Source organism: Giraffa tippelskirchi, chromosome 9 (assembly GCF_054371585.1).
Source record: "Giraffa tippelskirchi isolate mGirTip1 chromosome 9, T2T-mGirTip1v1.2.pri, whole genome shotgun sequence".
Lineage (NCBI taxonomy): Eukaryota > Metazoa > Chordata > Mammalia > Artiodactyla > Giraffidae > Giraffa > Giraffa tippelskirchi.
In genome coordinates, this window is record NC_137283.1 from 7,380,458 (window position 1) to 7,398,420 (window position 17,963).

General features: G+C 40.0%; 1 protein-coding gene and 1 pseudogene across 15 annotated transcripts in view; one reads left to right on the forward strand and one right to left on the reverse strand.

Moving 5' to 3' along the window:
• Positions 1-17,963, forward strand: part of FBXL2 (F-box and leucine rich repeat protein 2) — a 91,813-nt gene that overhangs the window by 28,057 nt on the left and 45,793 nt on the right. For 14 of the 15 annotated variants that reach the window (XR_014064577.1, XR_014064575.1, XR_014064580.1 and 11 more), the window contains 3 exons: positions 10,301-10,355; positions 10,672-10,746; positions 16,704-16,798. The exons of the other annotated variant lie outside the window; for it this stretch is intronic. Coding sequence is in view for 5 of the 14 variants with exons in the window: in XM_081527114.1 (XP_081383240.1) it covers positions 10,301-10,355; positions 10,672-10,746; positions 16,704-16,798 (225 nt within the window). In the remaining 9 variants the exon portion in view is untranslated. The remainder of the gene's footprint in view (positions 1-10,300; positions 10,356-10,671; positions 10,747-16,703; positions 16,799-17,963) is intronic. 15 annotated transcript variants of the gene reach the window in all.
• LOC145520821 (large ribosomal subunit protein eL31 pseudogene) lies at positions 1,942-4,078 on the reverse strand (annotated as a pseudogene).

Genomic DNA, 17,963 nt, shown 5'->3' on the forward strand with positions numbered 1-17,963 from the left:
CTGTTTTTATGCCAGTTAGCATATATGTATGTATGTGTAGTGGGTGGGCTTGTCTTAGGTATCTGTGGATTATCTGTGAATGTATACTTACGAAAGTGTATTTTGTAGGCATATGTGTGTCTGTGTGAGAATGTTCAGAGCCGAGAAAAAAACTTCCAAAAACCATACTATGTTTGGGAAACCTTGTAGTTTAGTTTCTTCTCATGGCCCATGTGTATGTTTATTTGTGCTTATTTGAAAGTGCATAGAACATAGCATTTTCCTCTGAGCTTTTCCCTAATGATTACGCTCCCCTATTACCAAATACTTTTCATGATTACCGCTTCAATGGCTGCTTAATATTCCATGAAGTTGATAAGTAATGATTTACTTAACCTTTTTGTTGCTTTTTAAAATCGTAGGTAAAGCTGAAATAACCACTTAAAAATGTTTCTTTTGTTGAATTATTTCTTTATGATAACTTCCTGAAATGAAATTACTGGATTAAATGAGAACATTTTTACAGCTCTTGATAAAGCCAGTGTTTCCAGAGGTTGTCACAGTTTAAAAGATATATATATTCAACATATAACTGTATAAATTGAAGGTGTAGTCCATTCATATATTGTAATGTGATTGCCATTGTAGTGTTAGCTAGCACCTCTGCACATCATGTAATTACCATTTATTTGGGGGGAATAATTAAGATCTAGTCTCTTAGAAAGTTTGGTGTTTTATTACAGTGTTGTCATCTATCATCACTGTATTGTTTCTTAGATCTCTAGGACTTATTTATATACTAGTTGCAAATTTGTACCCTTAAAACAATATCTATTCTATTCCCCCACCCCCAGACCCTGGTAGCCATGTGTTTTTTTGAGTTTGGTTTTCGCTTTGGGCCCGCATATAAGTGATATTGTACAGTGTTTGCCTTTCTCTGACTTATCTTAGCAGTGTCCTCGGAAACTGTGTTGTCACAGATGGCAAGATTTTCTTCTTTCTCATGGCTGAATAATGCTCTGCTGTGCCAACATGCCACATCTTTCTCTGTGAGTCTGTTGACAGGCGCTTAGGTTGTCTCCGTATCTTGGCTGCAGTAGAGGATGCTGCAGTAAACATGGGAGAGCGTGCATCCCTTCAGTTCCCTGTTTCCATGTCATATGTTCAGAAATGGAATTGCTGGATCATGCGGTAATGCTATTTAAAAATTTTCCAGGAACCTTTGATATTGTTTTCTGAGGTGGCTGAACTAATTTACATTCCTGCCAACAGTGTACAAAGGTTCCCTTTTCCCCACATCCTCACCAACACTTGGTTTATCTTTTTGATGACATTGGTGTACTTTTTTCTGTTTTTTCTTTGTTTCCTTTTTTAAAACAAATTTCCCTTCTAGCTGTTTAAATCCTGCCCCCCCCCTCTTTCCTTTCTTTGGGCTAATTCTGTTTTCCTTAGCTTCCATAATTTGGACATTTAGGTCATGAATTGTCAGCTCGCTTATCTATCTTTGGGCAGTAGTCTCAAAGCTCTGTTTTTGTTGAATCACATAAGCTTTGAAGTTTAGTGTTTTTTGTTTGTTTACTATTCAGTTTCAAATATTTATCAATTTCCATTATTGCTTCTTTGACTTCTATATCATTTTTTCTTAAGATGTTTTTTATTGTAAAGTATAATATATAGTTAGAGAACCACACAGAACACAATTATTAGACAAAGACCCTAGTAGCCATTACCTTGGTCAATAAATAGAACTTTTTCAGTCACCAAGAAGCACGTCCGTTTCCCACCCAAACGTGACTGCTTCCCCCTCCAGGAGTCACGCTTTCTTGACTTTCATAGCTGTCACTCTGTTTCATTTCTCTATGGATTTGTCACCCGTGTGTGCACCCCTCGTCACTATGATTTAGTCTTGCCCATTTGTTTGGGTTTTTTGGTGGTTCTGTAACTTCATTCGACAATTGGCAGTTAGTTCTCATCCACAGTAACTGTCTTTAGATTTTAAAAAGTGATGACAGATAACATAGTAACCAGTGTATAGAGCCTGTTTGTTGAATCTGCGTCTTCATTATGTTCTCTGGACAACCGCACGTGCATGCAGTGTGGGGCATTCCTGATTCCTTTGGCCCAGAGAGCTTTATTGAACCTGGTGTCAACACGCACGTGTGGAGTTCCCGTCTCCTTCATGGCAGATTCCTGGGTTTCTTTGAGTGACCGAGGGTCATGCTTCTAAAGACCCATTCCACGGATGCACTTGTGAACATTGATAGTGTATCCTCTGGTCTCCGCCTCATTGATGGCGGACCAGCCCTTTTTTTTCCTTGTCACCCTTCTTTGTGGAAGCCATCAGACTGAGCTGGGGTTGGGGAAAAGCTAGTCTTGCCCATTTAATAAATCTTCAAGAGTCTGATAATCAACAGGTTTCTTGTCCATCTCTTTTCTGTTCCATGCATTTTATCTGTTGAATAACTTGGATTATTTGACATGTAGCAGTTTGCACCATCTGGGTTTTGCTAATTGCGTCCTCATGGTGCAATTTCAGTATGTTTCCTTCATTTTTATTTCTTGGAAATTGACAGCAGTATCAGAGGTTTTTTCAGATTCCGGTTCAATCCCTTTGACTATGTGGTGAATGTGAGACGATGGGGCTGTGTGTTCTTTTATTAGGAATCGCGTATTTTCTGGTTTTCTTTTTTTGTCAGTTGCTAACATTTGTATATGCTTATTGTCCAGATTACTAACTTATTGGGGTTACAAAAGGATGATATTCTGATTCTTTTTCTTCATTTATTAATTGGAATGCTTTTACAAAGTGTTGCTTACCTTCGCTTCTATTTGATTACATAGTGCTATAGTTTATATAGGAAAGGCAGGATAATCACTTGACATTCTTTCTGTTAATTTACCAGTTTCGCTTTCCTGCATTGGAGAAGGAAATGGCAACCCACTCCAGTGTTCTTGCCTGGAGAATCCCAGGGACGGGGGAGCCTGGTGGGCTGCCGTCTATGGGGTCGCACAGAGTTGGGCACGACTGAAGCGACTTAGCAGCAGCAGCATAGATTACAGTGTTGTATTCATGTTAACTTCCTTGTGTTGTTAACTCTATTGTGTTTTTGAAAAATAAAATGACCTTGTTTTTAGTAAACATTTGAGTATCTTAGGGGTAAATGAAGATTGTGTCTGCAATGTACTCTCAAATATTTCAGATATAATTACACATATGTAATTACTATATCAGACCCAGATGGTTTCATTGGTGAACGCTACTGAACACAAGAAATGATACCAATTCTCAACATGGTCATAAATAGGAGCAGAATAATTCCTAACTCATTCTGTGAAGCTGGCATTAGCCTAATACTAAAACCAAATAAAGATGTTATAGAAAGGAAAAGTACAGGACTTCCTGTGGTCCAGTGGTTAAGAATCTGCGTGCCAGTGCAGGGGACATGGGTTCACTCCCTGGTCCAGAAAGATCCCACATGCTGCAGGGCACCTACGCCTATGCACCACTGAGCCTGTACTCCCGGAACCCTGAGCTCTGCGATAAGAGAAGCCCCCTCAATGAGAAGCCTGCACACCACAACTAGGACGTAGCCCCCACTCGCTGCCACTGGAAAAAGCCCGTGTGCAGCAAGAAAGCCCCAGCGCAGCAAAAATGAAAAGAAACAAAAAATGTTTTAAAAAGAAAGGAAAAGTACAGAACAATTTCTGTCATGAATGTAGATGCAAAAGTCTTCACCAAAATATTAGCAACTCAAATTGAACAGTGTATACAATGAATTATGTACTATAACCAAGTGGGATTTATTTCAGACATGCAGAGATTCTTCAACATTCAGAAATCAAGATAACCTATCACATCTGTGATCTAACAAAAAAATCATATGGTCGTATCAGTAGATGCAGAAAAAGTATTTGGCAAATTTTAACACTCATTCATGATTAAAACTCTCATAAAACCAAAAATGGAAGGGAACTTCCTTAAGAATATTTATACAACAACCCTTGAAGGTAACACTATGTTTAATGATGAGAAACTGGATGCTTTATACCTGAGATCAGAAACCAGAAAATGATGTCCCCTCTTACTGTTCCTGTTCATCATAGTACTACTGGAAATCCTACCTAATATAATTAGATAAGAAAAGGTATACATTGGGAAGAAAGAAATAAAGCTGGTTTTGTTTGTAGATGACATGATTGTATACATAGAAAATTCCAAAGAATTGACAAAATATTCCTGTAATTAATAAGCAGTTATATAACATTGTAGGATACAAGGTTAATATGCAAAAGATAACTGCTTTCCTATTGCTATTTCTCATATTGTTTAGCAGCAGTGAACAACTCCAAATTGAAATTAAAAACAATACCATTTACATTAGACTCAGAAAATGATAAGTGCTCAGGGCTGGTGCAATGGGATGACTCAGAGGGATGGGATGGGGAGGGAGGTGGGAGGGGATTCAGGATGGGGAACACATGTAAACCCATGGCTGATTCATATCAATGTATGGCAAAAACCACTACAATATTGTAAAGTAATTAGCCTCTAACTAAAATAAATTAATTAATTTAAAAAAAAGTTGGAAAAAAAAAAAGAAAATGAAATAATTAAGTATAAATCTGTCAAAAGATCTATATGATGAAAACTGCAAAACTCCAGTGAAAGAAGTCAAAGAAGGTATGAAGAAGTGATGTTACATATTCACGGATAAGAAGACTCAATATTGTTAAAATGTCACTTCTTCCCAACTTGATCTATAGAATCAACACAATTCTGATAAAATACCACTGAGTTATTTTGTGGGTATTGACAAATCCATTCTAAAGTTTATACAGAGAGGCAAAAGACTCTGAAAGGCCAATATACTCCTGAAGAACAAAGTTTGAGGACTAACACTACTGACTTACAGAGACTTAGTTTACAGCTTTAGTAATCAATTCAGTGTGGTATTGGTGAAAGAGTAAACGAATCAGTGGAGCAGAATACAGAGCCCAGAAGCTGAGCCGCACAAAGTCAACTGATCTGTGACAAAGGAGAAAACCAATTTAATGGAGAAGATACATCTTCTTTTCAACAAATGGCGTTGGAATAATAGACCTTACAGCTTTCACAAAAATCAACTCCAAGTTGAATCATAAGTCTAAATGTAAAACCTGAAACTATAAAACTTCTAGAAGGAAGCATCGGAGAATAGTAGGTGATCTTTGGTTTGACAGTGAGTTCTAGATGCTATCAAAAGCGTGATCCATGAAAGACAAAATTGATAAGTTGGACTTTATTAAAACTTCTCTGAGAAGGACATTGTTAATAGAATGAAAACGCAAGCCACAGATTGGGAGAAAATATATGCCAGACAAAGAACTGATGTCCACAATATACCAAGAGCACTTAAAATCCAATAAGGAAATAACCAGTTTAAAGAATGGGCAAAAGATCTGAACAGACACCTCACCAGAGAAGATAAACAGATGCAATGAACATATGAAAAGATACTTAATATCATAATATCATTCGGGAATTGAAAGCTAAAATGAGATATTGCTGTACATGTAATAGAATGGTAAAATTTAAAAACCTATCAGATGTTGGCAAGATTCAGAGCAACAGGAACTCGCCTTCATTGCTGGTGATTCAAAACAGTATAGCAACTTTGGAAGACAGTCGGCAGTCTCTTACATAGCTAAGCATAAAATGACATATCTAGCACTCATGCTCCAACTGAGTGGAAAACATTCATCTGTGTACACATATTTATAGCCGTATTATTCATAATCACTCAAAACTGGAAGCAACCAGGACATCTTTATATGAATGATCAGATAAACAATGATACAGCCATACAGTGGAATATTATTCAGGAATAAAAAGTGATCAGCTCTTGTCTGACTAAAAGATACAGAGACATATGTATGATGAAGAAAGCTAATCTCAGCAGTTACATACTGTGTGATTCCAGTTATATGACACTCTGGAAAAGGCAAGACACTGACGACATTAAAAGGATCAGTGGTTGCCAGAGATTCATGAGGAAGACAGATGGGATTAACAGGACAAGCACAGGTGATTTTTAGGGGTAAACTATTCTGTATGATACTACAGTGGTGGATGTATTTCATCATACATTTGTCAGAAGCCACAGAACTGTACAATGCAGAGAGTGAACTTTGTCGTAAACTACGGACTTTAATGACACTGTATCAATATAACTTCATTAATTATATTGTTACCACACTAATGCAGGATGTTAATAGTAGGGGAAACTGTGTGTGTGTGTGTGTGTGTGTGTGTGTGCATCTTTCTCAGGATGGCAGTAAGGTATGGGAACGCTACTATCTGCTCCTGTATTTAATAAATTTTTAAAAGAGGAAATAAGCATATGTTAAAGAAGTGCTGTTAAAACCATGTATGTTATACATGTCCAAAACATATTTTATGGGGCATAACAGAGTAACTTTAGAAAATTGAAAAGGCAAGGGGAAGCCCTGTAGTAATCATCTAGTAATGAATGATTAAAGAATGACAGCTTTTTCTGAGATGGGAATGAGAAAAAGATGTCTTTCATTATCACTGTTGGTACTAGAGACAATCACAGCCACTTCAGTAAGGCAGGAAAAAGAATAAAAAGTATGATTATTGAAAAGGAAGAAAGAAAATTTTCATTATTCTCAAATGTATTGATTTTGTTTGTAGAAAATCCTTAGACTATATACATGAATTTGGAAATGTTGCTATATGCAAGGTAATATATGAAAATTAACTATATACCAGCAACAATTAGAAAATGACATTTTAAAAATTCCATTTTAATAGTAACAACATCAAATAGCCGGGAGGGGAGAGCAAATCTAAAAATGAACAGAGCGTCTTTGTGGAGAAATAAAAAAATTACTATGAGATATTAAAGAAGTCTTAAATAAAGAATGGAGTATATCATGTTTGTGGGTTGGAAGACTTATTACTGTAAAATTTTCCCCAGAGTGTCTATAAATGCAGCATAATCCCAGTAAAATAATTTTTTTGTGTGAAATTTGATACGCTGATTCTAAAACACAAGCGGAAGTTAAAAAACTGAAAGTAGCCAAGAATAACCAAGATAATCTTGATGAAGAAAAACAAAGTTGAAGGACTGAAGTTACTAAACATCAAGATCTTTAAGCTTCATAATTAAAACAGTCTTACTGCCGCAGAGGCAGACAGACCAGCGGAGTAGAAATACATCCACTCCTGTATACCCCGTATGTATTTATTTGTAACCAAGTTGTCATTTCAGTGCTCTCCTAATGAAGGGTGGTTATCACATTTGAGGTAGGAAGCAATTTCCAAAAAAAAAAAGTTTTGAAATTGTTCATAGTTACTTTGTGTATTTAAGTTGATAGGAACTATCTTTTCATGGAAGCAAGCCCAAGTTTCCATTTAAAAAAGGAAAGTGTTAGGTTTTGAAGTTTGATACAAATTCAGTATTTAACCTCTTCTTTAAAACTCTTACCCCTTGAGCTAACTGTGTTTCTGTTGCCAATGTTCCAGGCTCTGTCATTTCAGGGCGTTCATTTTATTCATTGAAACACGATTCAGGAATTTGGCTTCCTGGGCAGTTTGGAGTTGCAGCATGCCTACGTGTGCAAATGCAACTACATGTAACCGTGGTGTGGGGAGGATAAGATAAACGGTGAAGGCAATCTACTTCATCCGGCAACTGTAGCGTCGGGTAGTGAGCATGAGATAAGAGCGTAAACTTGTGTCTCGCTGCTGGCTCTCACTTGAGTCTGAACGTGTGAGCATCTTGTGTGAGTTAGTGTGAGTCTAGCTTTTATAGATGCATTTTCCATACAGCATGCTTACTTACCACAGGCTGCCTCATCTGCTGTGCAGTTGAAGAGCATCCAGTCTAATCCTGTGGGACAGTAGCTGTAGCTTTGTGTAGCATCATGGCCATGGGCTGTCAAGCTACACTGCTGCTGCTGCTGCTGGTAAGTCACTTCAGTCGTGTCCAACTCTGTGTGACCCCATGGACGGCAGCCTACCAGGCTCCCCCGTCCCTGGGATTCTCCAGGCAGGAACACTGGAGTGGGTTGCCATTTCCTTCTCCAGTGCGTGAAAGTGAAGTCACTCAGTCGTGTCCGACTCTTTGCAACCCCGTGGACTGCAGCCCACCAGGTCCCTCCATCCTTGGGATTTTCCAGGCAAGAGTACAGGAATGGGGTGCCATCGCCTTCTGGGTTCAAATTCTGGCTCTGCTCTTTCTATCTGTGTGGCCTTGGGAGATGCTGAGTGTTCTTATGTGTAAAATGGAGAGCATAATAGCACCTCATAGCATTGTTGTGTCAATTAAATGACTAACGTAAACAGTGGCTCAGTTCAGTTCAGTTGCTCAGTTGCATCCAGCTCTTTGCAACCCCATGAATCGCAGCACGCCAGGCCTCCCTGTCCATTACCAACTCCCAGAGTCTACCCAAACTCATGTCCATCGAGTCAGTGATGCCATCCAGCCATCTCATCCTCTTGTCGTCCCCTTCTCCTCCTGCCCCCAGTCCTTCCCAGCATCAGGGTCTTTCCAGTGTGTCAACTCGTCGCATGAGGTGGCCGAAGTATTGGAGTTTCAGCTTCAACATCAGTCCTTCCAGTGAACACTCAGTACTGATCTCCTTTAGGATGGACTGGTTCGATCTCCTTGCAGTCCAAGGGACTCTCAAGAGTCTTCTCCAACACCACAGTTCAAAAGCATCAATTCTGCGGTGCTCAGCTTTCTTCACCGTCCAACTCACACATCCATGCATGACTACTGGAAAGCATATAACTTTCAAGCACACAGTTATCAGTATCGTTAGTATAACTGAGAGATGGTAGAGTGTGTGGTCTCCAAGGTGGCACATTGTTGAGGAATGTTTTCAAGGGAAACTTAGCTAACCCCTTTCTACCTTCAGCTTGTGATGTAGAACGGATGCTGCTGTGAAACATGATCCTACTGTAGCATTCCCATGTCTCTTTCTCGGGTCCTTGGCCTTTCAATGAGCTCATGATCAGCTGTGGCTCACTGTGCAATGGTCCTATGGCACAGAACACAGACATTTGAGTTGGTGGGGCAAGACATGTTGCAGGCGTACAGACAGCCTGAAATATGTTTATCATATGTGTATATATATATATTCGGTACAGATTTTTTCCCACCAGCATTTTCCTGTGTACAAAGTTCCATTGAATCTTCTAAGATTAACATAGCCCTTATGCTTCTGTCCTTTGCTTTTCGCTAGAAAATGATAGGAGTCTATATAGTAGAACAGTATCTGCACCATGGAAAGCCCTGTGGTGCTGCTGGTGGGTGCTTTATTGTAGGTGCAATGCTCTGGTGGTTTGTGGATCTACTACCTTCCCCAAGCCTGTGGAGTTTCAACTCACTGCTGGTTTTACCTTTGAAGAATTTTAAAGAACTTTACAGGTGGCTGTTTGCCATCTCTCTTTCCTCCCCCTTCCACACCCCCAGGCACAGACGGTCCTGCTTAACTTCCAGTGCTGTGGGGATTGAGACCCTTTGTACCTGACTGTAGCGCCATTTACTCTTGCTTTCCCAGGAAAGCTGCCCTTTGTTTTCAGCTGTGACTGCTGAGCGCCGGGGCACATGCAGCTGTTATCCTGCGCTGTCAGCAGCAACTCAGCTCTGCTGCGAGGGTGTCAGGCGAGCTCGCTGACCCTGCCATGCTGACAGTGTCCACTAGGCTTTAGTTTACTTCTCTCTTCTCTTCTTTTTCCCCACCTTTCCTATCTTCCATGGCTTCTTGGCTTTTGCTCAGGAAAAACTGGTCATTTATAGACCTTTCCAGGTAATGAGCTCCATCTTTCTGCCCTGTGAACAAATACATAGGAAGCAGGTGGGTTTTATCGCGGAGCTTTTCTTGGCCATGTTGTCTGAGCCTCGGGCACCTGAGCCTGTTGGGTGCGTCTCCTGCCAGGAGGGGGGTCTGCACTTGTGTCAGGGGCACTCCCTCACTGGGTTCAGTGTCTGGCAGGTGAGACTGCTCTTTGACTAGAACAAGTTATGATCTACTGTCCCATGTCTGTGATTTAGAACAAGAGAAATACAAGTTTCATGAGTTCTGGTTTAAGGGAACTTGTGTAGTGTTTCTGGAACAACGTTGGAATGTGCAAACATTTAATGTTTTGCAATAGTGAGGTAAAATTATAGTGCACTTGTGCATTATGAATTGTGAAATCTTGAAAAAGTTATTAATATGCAGACAGCACACTAGATTTTATCTTTCAACTATAGATAATCTAAAATGTTAATACCATCTCATCTTTGTGCTTTTTCCCCTTTCTTCCTAGAATATTTTCCTTCTTGGATATAGTAACTTTGTGCAGATGTGCACAGATTTCCAAGGTAGAGTATTAACCAGATTTGTAATCAAGAAATAATCATGTAAAGTAATTAGCCTCCAATTAAAAGAAATAAATAAATTAATTAATTAAAAAAAGAAAGTTTTATTAGAATGAGGGTGAGTTTTCACTCAGGTAAACAGTTAAAAATTAAAATGTCATCTTTTATATTTAACATAACAGTATTATCATAATTCCACATTTGATTATCGACTTAATATCTATCAAGAATAAATGTTTGGATATAGAAAAGTTGAATCAAGACTTTAATAATCTCAGTAAATTTATCTTTTTCTCCCTAATCCCTCCCAACCTCCCAGGCTTGGAACATCTTAGCCCTGGATGGGAGCAACTGGCAAAGAATAGACCTTTTCAACTTTCAAACAGATGTAGAGGTAAGTTAACCTGTTTCAGAGTAAAGATTTTCTAAAAGAGAAGTCAGCTGCTCACTTTCCTGCCCTTTTATGTACTGCGTTTAGATTTAATATTAAGCCGCCAAGGTGGAATAGAGAAGAAAAACACCTGGAAGGTATTTGCATACTTCAAGACCAAAATTCTGTTTGTGTTTTACTTTTTGCTTTTATCAGTAACAGAATTTTACTTTACCCTCTTATTCATGTTTACAGTCTGAGCTTTACCATTCAGCTTTTCAAAGCCTCACACCTGTATCGTTAAAGCTTGTTTCAATGCTTTAGTCTGAGGAGCCTCTTGACAAATATTTATTGATCTGAAAACTCCGCTGAGAATTCTAATTCAGCAATAGGAATGGAGAAATGGCAGAAGCACTCGCCCAGGAGGGAGGCTGGAGATAGAGATGTCCCTTCAGCTCAGCCACTTACGGCACCGTACTCTCTCAGTGCCTTGGTTTTATTATTTATAAAATAAGGAAGGGAAGTAGTCTTCAGAGCCTTTAGAATTCCAGGATTCTGGTGTATTTACCTGGAAATATGTAAATTTCTTCATTTAAGAATGGTAAACCACCTGGAGAAGGAAATGGCATCCCACTCCAGTATTCTTGCTTGGAAAATCCCATGGACACAGGAGCCAAGTGGGCTATAGTCCATGGGGTCACGAAAGAGTTGGACATGACTTAGCAACTAAGTGACTGAACAACAACACTATTCAATACTGCTTATTCCCCCACTTGAGAGCACAGTACTTATGAATTCTTAGGCAATAGCGATTAGATATTTTCCTGCTTAATTTGAATGCAGTTGAGCCTTTCTAGAGTTGGGAGTTCTAATTTGTGTCAAATTAACCAAATATGGAATGTAAAAAAATATGCAAAGCTCCCTAGGTTAAAGATTCAACCTGGCAAACGGTTAGTAATATAATGTCACTTTTCTTCTGAGTCCTTTGATTATATCTGCTGGTTAAACTAATAAAGAAGCTATTAATAAACTATTAATAAAAAAAAGAATGGTAAACCGGATCAAATGAGAAACTTTTTCTTAAAACAACTTTAATATTAAATACGCATTTCTAACCAAAAAGAAACGGGGGAGTAATAGAGAGCACCGCACAGAGTAACTGTCCAGAGGACTGTTTTAAGGGTCCGGAGATGCTGAGGTTTATTATCTGCCCATTGTTAGTAAAACCTTACTGGTTTCTAGTTTAGTCAACTCAGTGTAGTGGAATTGTGTTTTAAATCAGTTACTCATGTAGCATGTTCACATGTTTTTATCATATATTTTGTGTCTTTTTTACTGGATAAGGAAATGTATTTAACAGTGAGATAGTGTTAGCAAGAACTAATGGCCGGATGTGGAGGCCCTTCACCTCCTCCTCTGGTCACTTGCTGCTTGCCTGTCTTTCTGTTGTTGTTCAGTTGCTCAGTCGTGTCCGACTCTCTGCGACCGCATGGACTGCAGCCTGCCAGGCTTCCCTGTCCTTCACCATCTCCCGGAGTTTGCTCACACTCATGTCCATTGAGTCGGTGATACCTGTCCTGGACCCGTGTAAACCAGTGAAGGAGATGCCTCTGCAGGAGGCAGGGCTGAGCACAAGGTTGACCACACTCAGTCTCCACGCAGGTTGCTGTGCTCTGAGCTTGGAAAGGGGCAGGGGCCTCAGGTTTTCTCAAGCTCCCTGGAAAGATAAACTCTAGTTCTTGGCTTGAACTCTGGTCCCTGAATCAGGAATTCTTTAAAACTCCTTCCAGACTTAATGATTACAACAGTGCCCCTCCCAAACATGCTGATATATATTTCCCTTCAAACTGATAATCTATAGAGCTTTGTTCATTGTGTTTACTTAGCGATGTTAAGGAGAATATTAAATTCCAAAAATTGTGGTCATTTCTTCTGGGCAAAGGAGAGTCATTGTTTTAAAAAAGAATTGTAAACTTTTTTTCCTGTGGGTTTTTTTTTTTTATCATCTCTTCAGTTTTCTTTGATTTTTCCAAATGACAACTTTTTGGAAGGCACACAAAAAGCTTTTCAATTCAGATATTAAAAAATACTATTTCAGGACTTCCCTGACAGTCCAGTGGTTAAGACTCTGTGCATCCAGTGCAGTTCCCTGGCTGGGGAACTAAGATCCTACATGCCACACAGTGTGCCAAGGGAAAAAATGCTGTTTCAAGTAAATATCACTGCCTTGTACATTATTTGATTTCACTATTTTAGCTGACTGCAGCTGTATAAATGTAGAAATACTTGAGTACTTCCACTAAAATGAAAGTGTTAATTGCTCAGTCATGTCTGACTTTTTGCAACCCCATGGACTGTAGCCCACGAGGCTCCTCTGTCCATGGAATTCTCCAGTCAGGAATACTGGAGTGGGTTGCCATTTCCTTCTCCAGGGGATCTTCCCAATTCAGGAATCGAAACCAGGTCTCCCACACCAGGAAAGCCCCATTCTACTAAAGGAGAGACCAGGTCATGGTTCATCACATGTGTAGAGAACTACGTGTGAAGAATATAGTCTAATACTAAATAGTCCCCCCTTTGGGCTACCACTTTGAATCCAGGTTGGATTCTAAACCAACTATGAGGCCTCCTGTAGACAAATAACTGGTCCTTCCTGGTCAGTCAGTGAAAAATCTGCCTGCGATGTAGGAGACCCAGGTTTGATTCCTGGGTCGGGAAGATCCCCTGGGGAAGTAAATGGCAACCCACTCCAGCATTCTGGCCTGGAGAATCCCATGGACAGAGGAGCCTGGCGGGCTAGAGTCCATGGGGTCGCGAGAGTCAGACACGACTGAGCGACTAAAGCACCACCAACAGTGCCCGCTAATAGGACCTCTGGGTGATCACCCAGGGAACATCCCATGGATAAACCCATGGTCTCAGGTTCACTTGTTTGGGACAAAAGTGGAGATGTTGAGAGAAGAGAGAAAGGGCCAAGGAGCAGGACTGGTGCACTACGAGCATCTCCCGTGTGCCAGGTCCCCTGCTGCGTACTTTTTGTGTATTAATTTAGCCTTCTCAGAAACACCATATGGGAGAAACTGAGGCACAAAAAGTTTGAATAGCTTACCAAGGTCACTCACGTAGTAGGAAAAGAGAGAGTGGATACCTTGCGCAGTGGATTTCATGATCTGAATTTCAAAGAAAAGGCAGAAGAGCGCGTGCAGGTGGCAGATGTGCGTCGGGCCTCTCCTTGAGCATCGCTGTCTCCTGACTGAGTGTTGTTTCCCTGATGTTTAGGCATTTCCCACCTTTGGAAGCTGAACACTTTGTTGTCTTCATGGTTATTAAAAGAGCCTGTGAGGCCAACAATGAGAAATAACCAAATAGTCTTATCTGAGAGTCATAAGTCCAAGGGCTCCTCTGTTAGGCCTTATTTTTCTGTCGCGCCTTTCTTTCTAAAATGCCTACCTATAGCATAGTCTCTGATGGATGTTACACAGTGTCACTGACTGGAATTTGCATTTGAAAAGGATTTGCTTATTTTTTTCTCTTATTTAGAAACAATGGAACAGAAAATTCTGAACGTAATTTTTTTATTCCAGTATAAAAACTTCTCCAAAGAAGGAAGAATAGGGTGTTTGTGTAAGTGTGACTGACTTGAAATGGAGAAAATAGGATGATGTGCTCAATTTGTAGACATTGGTATGGAGCTATTTTAGCAGTTTTATTCAGTATTTAGATATTTATCTTGAATTTCCAAGTCATAATCTTTTTTTTTCCCCCTCCCACTGACAGAAATTTATTTTAAAGGTGTCTGGAGTTTTGGCTCAAAAACTAATTATTAACACAGGTAGGACTCAAGAAAGCATAGATAAAGCCATCAGCAATATGGGAATTTGGATTTTCAACTTAGGTTGTTAGCCAGGCTGTGTGAATCTTGCTTCTGTAATACTGTGGTTTGATGTGTCCCAGTGAACTCTTGGTGCTTAGGGTTCAGTGTCAAGAGAGCTGTTTTGTAGAGTAAGGATGGTAGTATTACAAATGAAACAAAATGGCCTTTTCAGTGTTTCCTCCCTTGTGGGTGTGGTTATCACGTAGAGGACACAGCTTTTAGAGTCACAAAAACTTGTTATAAACCCCACCTCTGCTACTCAGTGAAATGCAATATTGGCAATTTAACCATTTACTTTATTTATTTGCAAAATGAAGATACTGAATCCACCCTGTATTAGTCTGGATTCTCCAGAAAAACAGAGCCAATCAGATTTCGTGTGTGTATATAGATACAAACATAGAGATTCATTATGAGGAACTGGGTCATGTGATGATGGAGGCTGAGAAGTTCCAAGATGTGCCGTCCGCAAGCTGGAGGCCCAGGAGAGCTGTAGCTCCAGTCTGAGTCAGAAGGCCTGTGAGCCCGCAGAGCCAGTGTGTGAATTCCAGTCTGAAAGCTGGCAGGCTCGAGACCCAAGAGGAGCTGATATTTCAGCCAGGTCCAAAGGCCAGAAAAGAGGAATGTCTGGCTCAGCTGTCAGGCAGGAGATCTCTCTCCGTCAGCCCTTTTTGTTCTGTTCACCCATGCTGGGGAGGACAATCTGCTTTACTCAGCCTTCTGATTCAGATGCTGATCTCATCCAGAAACCCTTTCAGACAACACTCAGAGTGATGTTTGGCTAAGTCACAGACTGGCACTTTTGTGTCCCAGTCATGTTGACCATAAAATTAATCATCAGTTCACCCCTTGTCAACTTGCACCCATAGGCATGTCCTTAAACCATACTCAATCTCCACATAAAGACAATATGAACTCATGATTCCACCTAATGTGATTCAACTAGCCAGTGTACAGTCAAAAAATACACTTAAGCCCTTCCTCAGAAGAGGAGGTAAAGTCCTAGAGTGATATTCATTCTTCCTGATACTCGATGCCTTCAATACTTGAATGCAGAATTGAAAGAACTTAAATACTATGATATAAAGTAGTACATCGTATCACACAGAAGGGGGATAAGAGAGGAAAGAAAGAAATGTATTTGTTCTGTACACACACATTCATAACAAAATAGGGAGAAAGTACAACAATTATAGATAGTCCTAATCTCTATAACTGGTCATGTGGTCAGAGCTGGCACTGGTAACTACCTACTGCCACACATTCTGTATTCTCTTTGTCTTCAGCAAGCCCCTTAGCTGGTCATGGTTCCTTACTTGGTGGAGTGACCCAAACTGCCATTCCCAAAGCCATGAATAGTCCTCTTTGGACTGGCTTCAGTTTCCCGTTGACTTTAATCCTAGGGCATTTTAATACTGAGAGACATCCCAAGGGATTTCCTGTATTTCAGACATTCTCTTCCTTAGTTCATGCAAGAGTAGTCTGCACAGTTATTGTGAATATTAAATGAGCCTTAACAGATACAAGAAAGTATTAAAATCATGCCTGAAAAAGTGGAAGTGCCTAATCAGTGTTCATTTTCTTTTTTTCCTCCTCTCATATATCTGCCAGTACCCAGCCAGAGTTACCTTTTCAAAGCAAGTGTGTTTAAATAGGGAATTGCTGAGAAGAAAGAAGGGTAGCTTTTATGATGCATTTTCGTATTTTTAGAGTAGTACCGTTTAGCTTAAATAGATTCTTTTTTTTTTAAAGCAACATTGTTTTAGATCTCTGCCCAGCAGCCAGTGTTGCCATAGCTGACCTCAAAAAGCCTTAGAATTTGTGGAGTAGCCGTGAGCCCTGGCTAAGGAAGGCCTAACTCCAGAGTCAAGGCTTTCAAAAAGTAGTGCATGATTTTTAAAAAAGATTTAATGTTTTAATTGAAAACATGTTTTCAATGCTTGCAGTCCCTTTATACACTAGGCGCAGAAGTGGGGTGTTGGAAGAATGTTCTAAAATATCATCTATTACACCTGGAAATACATATTTAGTTCCTAAACTTCAGGTTATTTTGCTGTTAGATAAGCAGCATGAGTAAGATTTTTTTTTCCAACTTTCTCCATGGAAGGGTCGAGTGGTGGAAAACATCTCAAAGCGATGTGGCGGGTTCCTGAGGAAGCTGAGCTTGCGGGGGTGTATTGGCGTTGGAGACTCCTCCTTGAAGTAAGTCAGTCCACTGGGACTCAGTCTGTCATGGCAGCTTTTAGCTGGCATTCTCATCAGCAAAAATAAGCCAAGCATATTATTTGCTTTTCTTCTGTTGGAATCTTCCTGTGTAGCTTGCATAGAGTACTGAGAATATCATGATTTTGGCGCCGGCAGGCCTGAACCGGAAACCGCGAGCTCCCGTGTTGTCAGGGGGGTGGCTGCGGGACAGGCTACTTCGCTCTGCTGTCCGTTCTCTCTTCTATAAGAGGGGCAGTTACAGCCCCTTCATGGGCATGTCACGGGTGCCACAGGAAGTCACGTGTACGCAGTACCGGGCACGCAGTCGTATTATATCAGTTCACCTCTCCTCTCTTTGTCACTTTCCCATCTTCCGAGGTGCCTTCTCATGATCATGGCTACCTTGTTGTATAAATTATACTAATTAACAAAATAATTCTTTCAAAAAATTCTTTACCGTAACCTGGGATTTTGCTTACCCGTAATGGGATATGGTTATCACATTCACTTGATTCTCATTAGCAATATACCCCATCCAGCCAAATGCTTGCCCACCTCTTCCTGGATAGCCATTCTTTATTGGAAATGTTATTATTCCACTGTTAAGGACATGTGCTTTGAGCTTTTTTTGAGACATGACGTAATTAAACCTGTTATGTCTTTACCCTTGTGGTCTCCAGTGTTGTTTGAGGTTGGCTAAATTAGGACACACACACTGCCCGTTAGGATCTTGGAATGGTCTTTGCCTCTTGGAAACTTAACCATAGCATAATCAATCACAGACCTCTAGTGAGAATGTACAGTGTGTAGTGATTGCAAGTACTAGAATTTGTAATTGAAACATCTGCTGCACCGTTGCTAAGAAAATCAATTCATAATATCTTCTAAGGATCAAAACACTCCGTCTGTGTTATGGAACACAGAGGTGGGGTTTTGTTTTTTTTTTTTAATCAAAAAATTCAGATCATCAGAAAAATTTTCTGCTTCTTCAAAAGCTTTGTAAATCAGTAGAATAGATTGAGTCTGTTTTAACAGGACGCTTAAATGTACCAAATAGGTCCTAAGATAACTTATACCAGAAAAGATAAATCTGATAGTGGTTCCCCTAAAGAAACTAAAATGAATGTGAAGATGTGGGCTGTCAGTGGGGACTGTCAAAGAA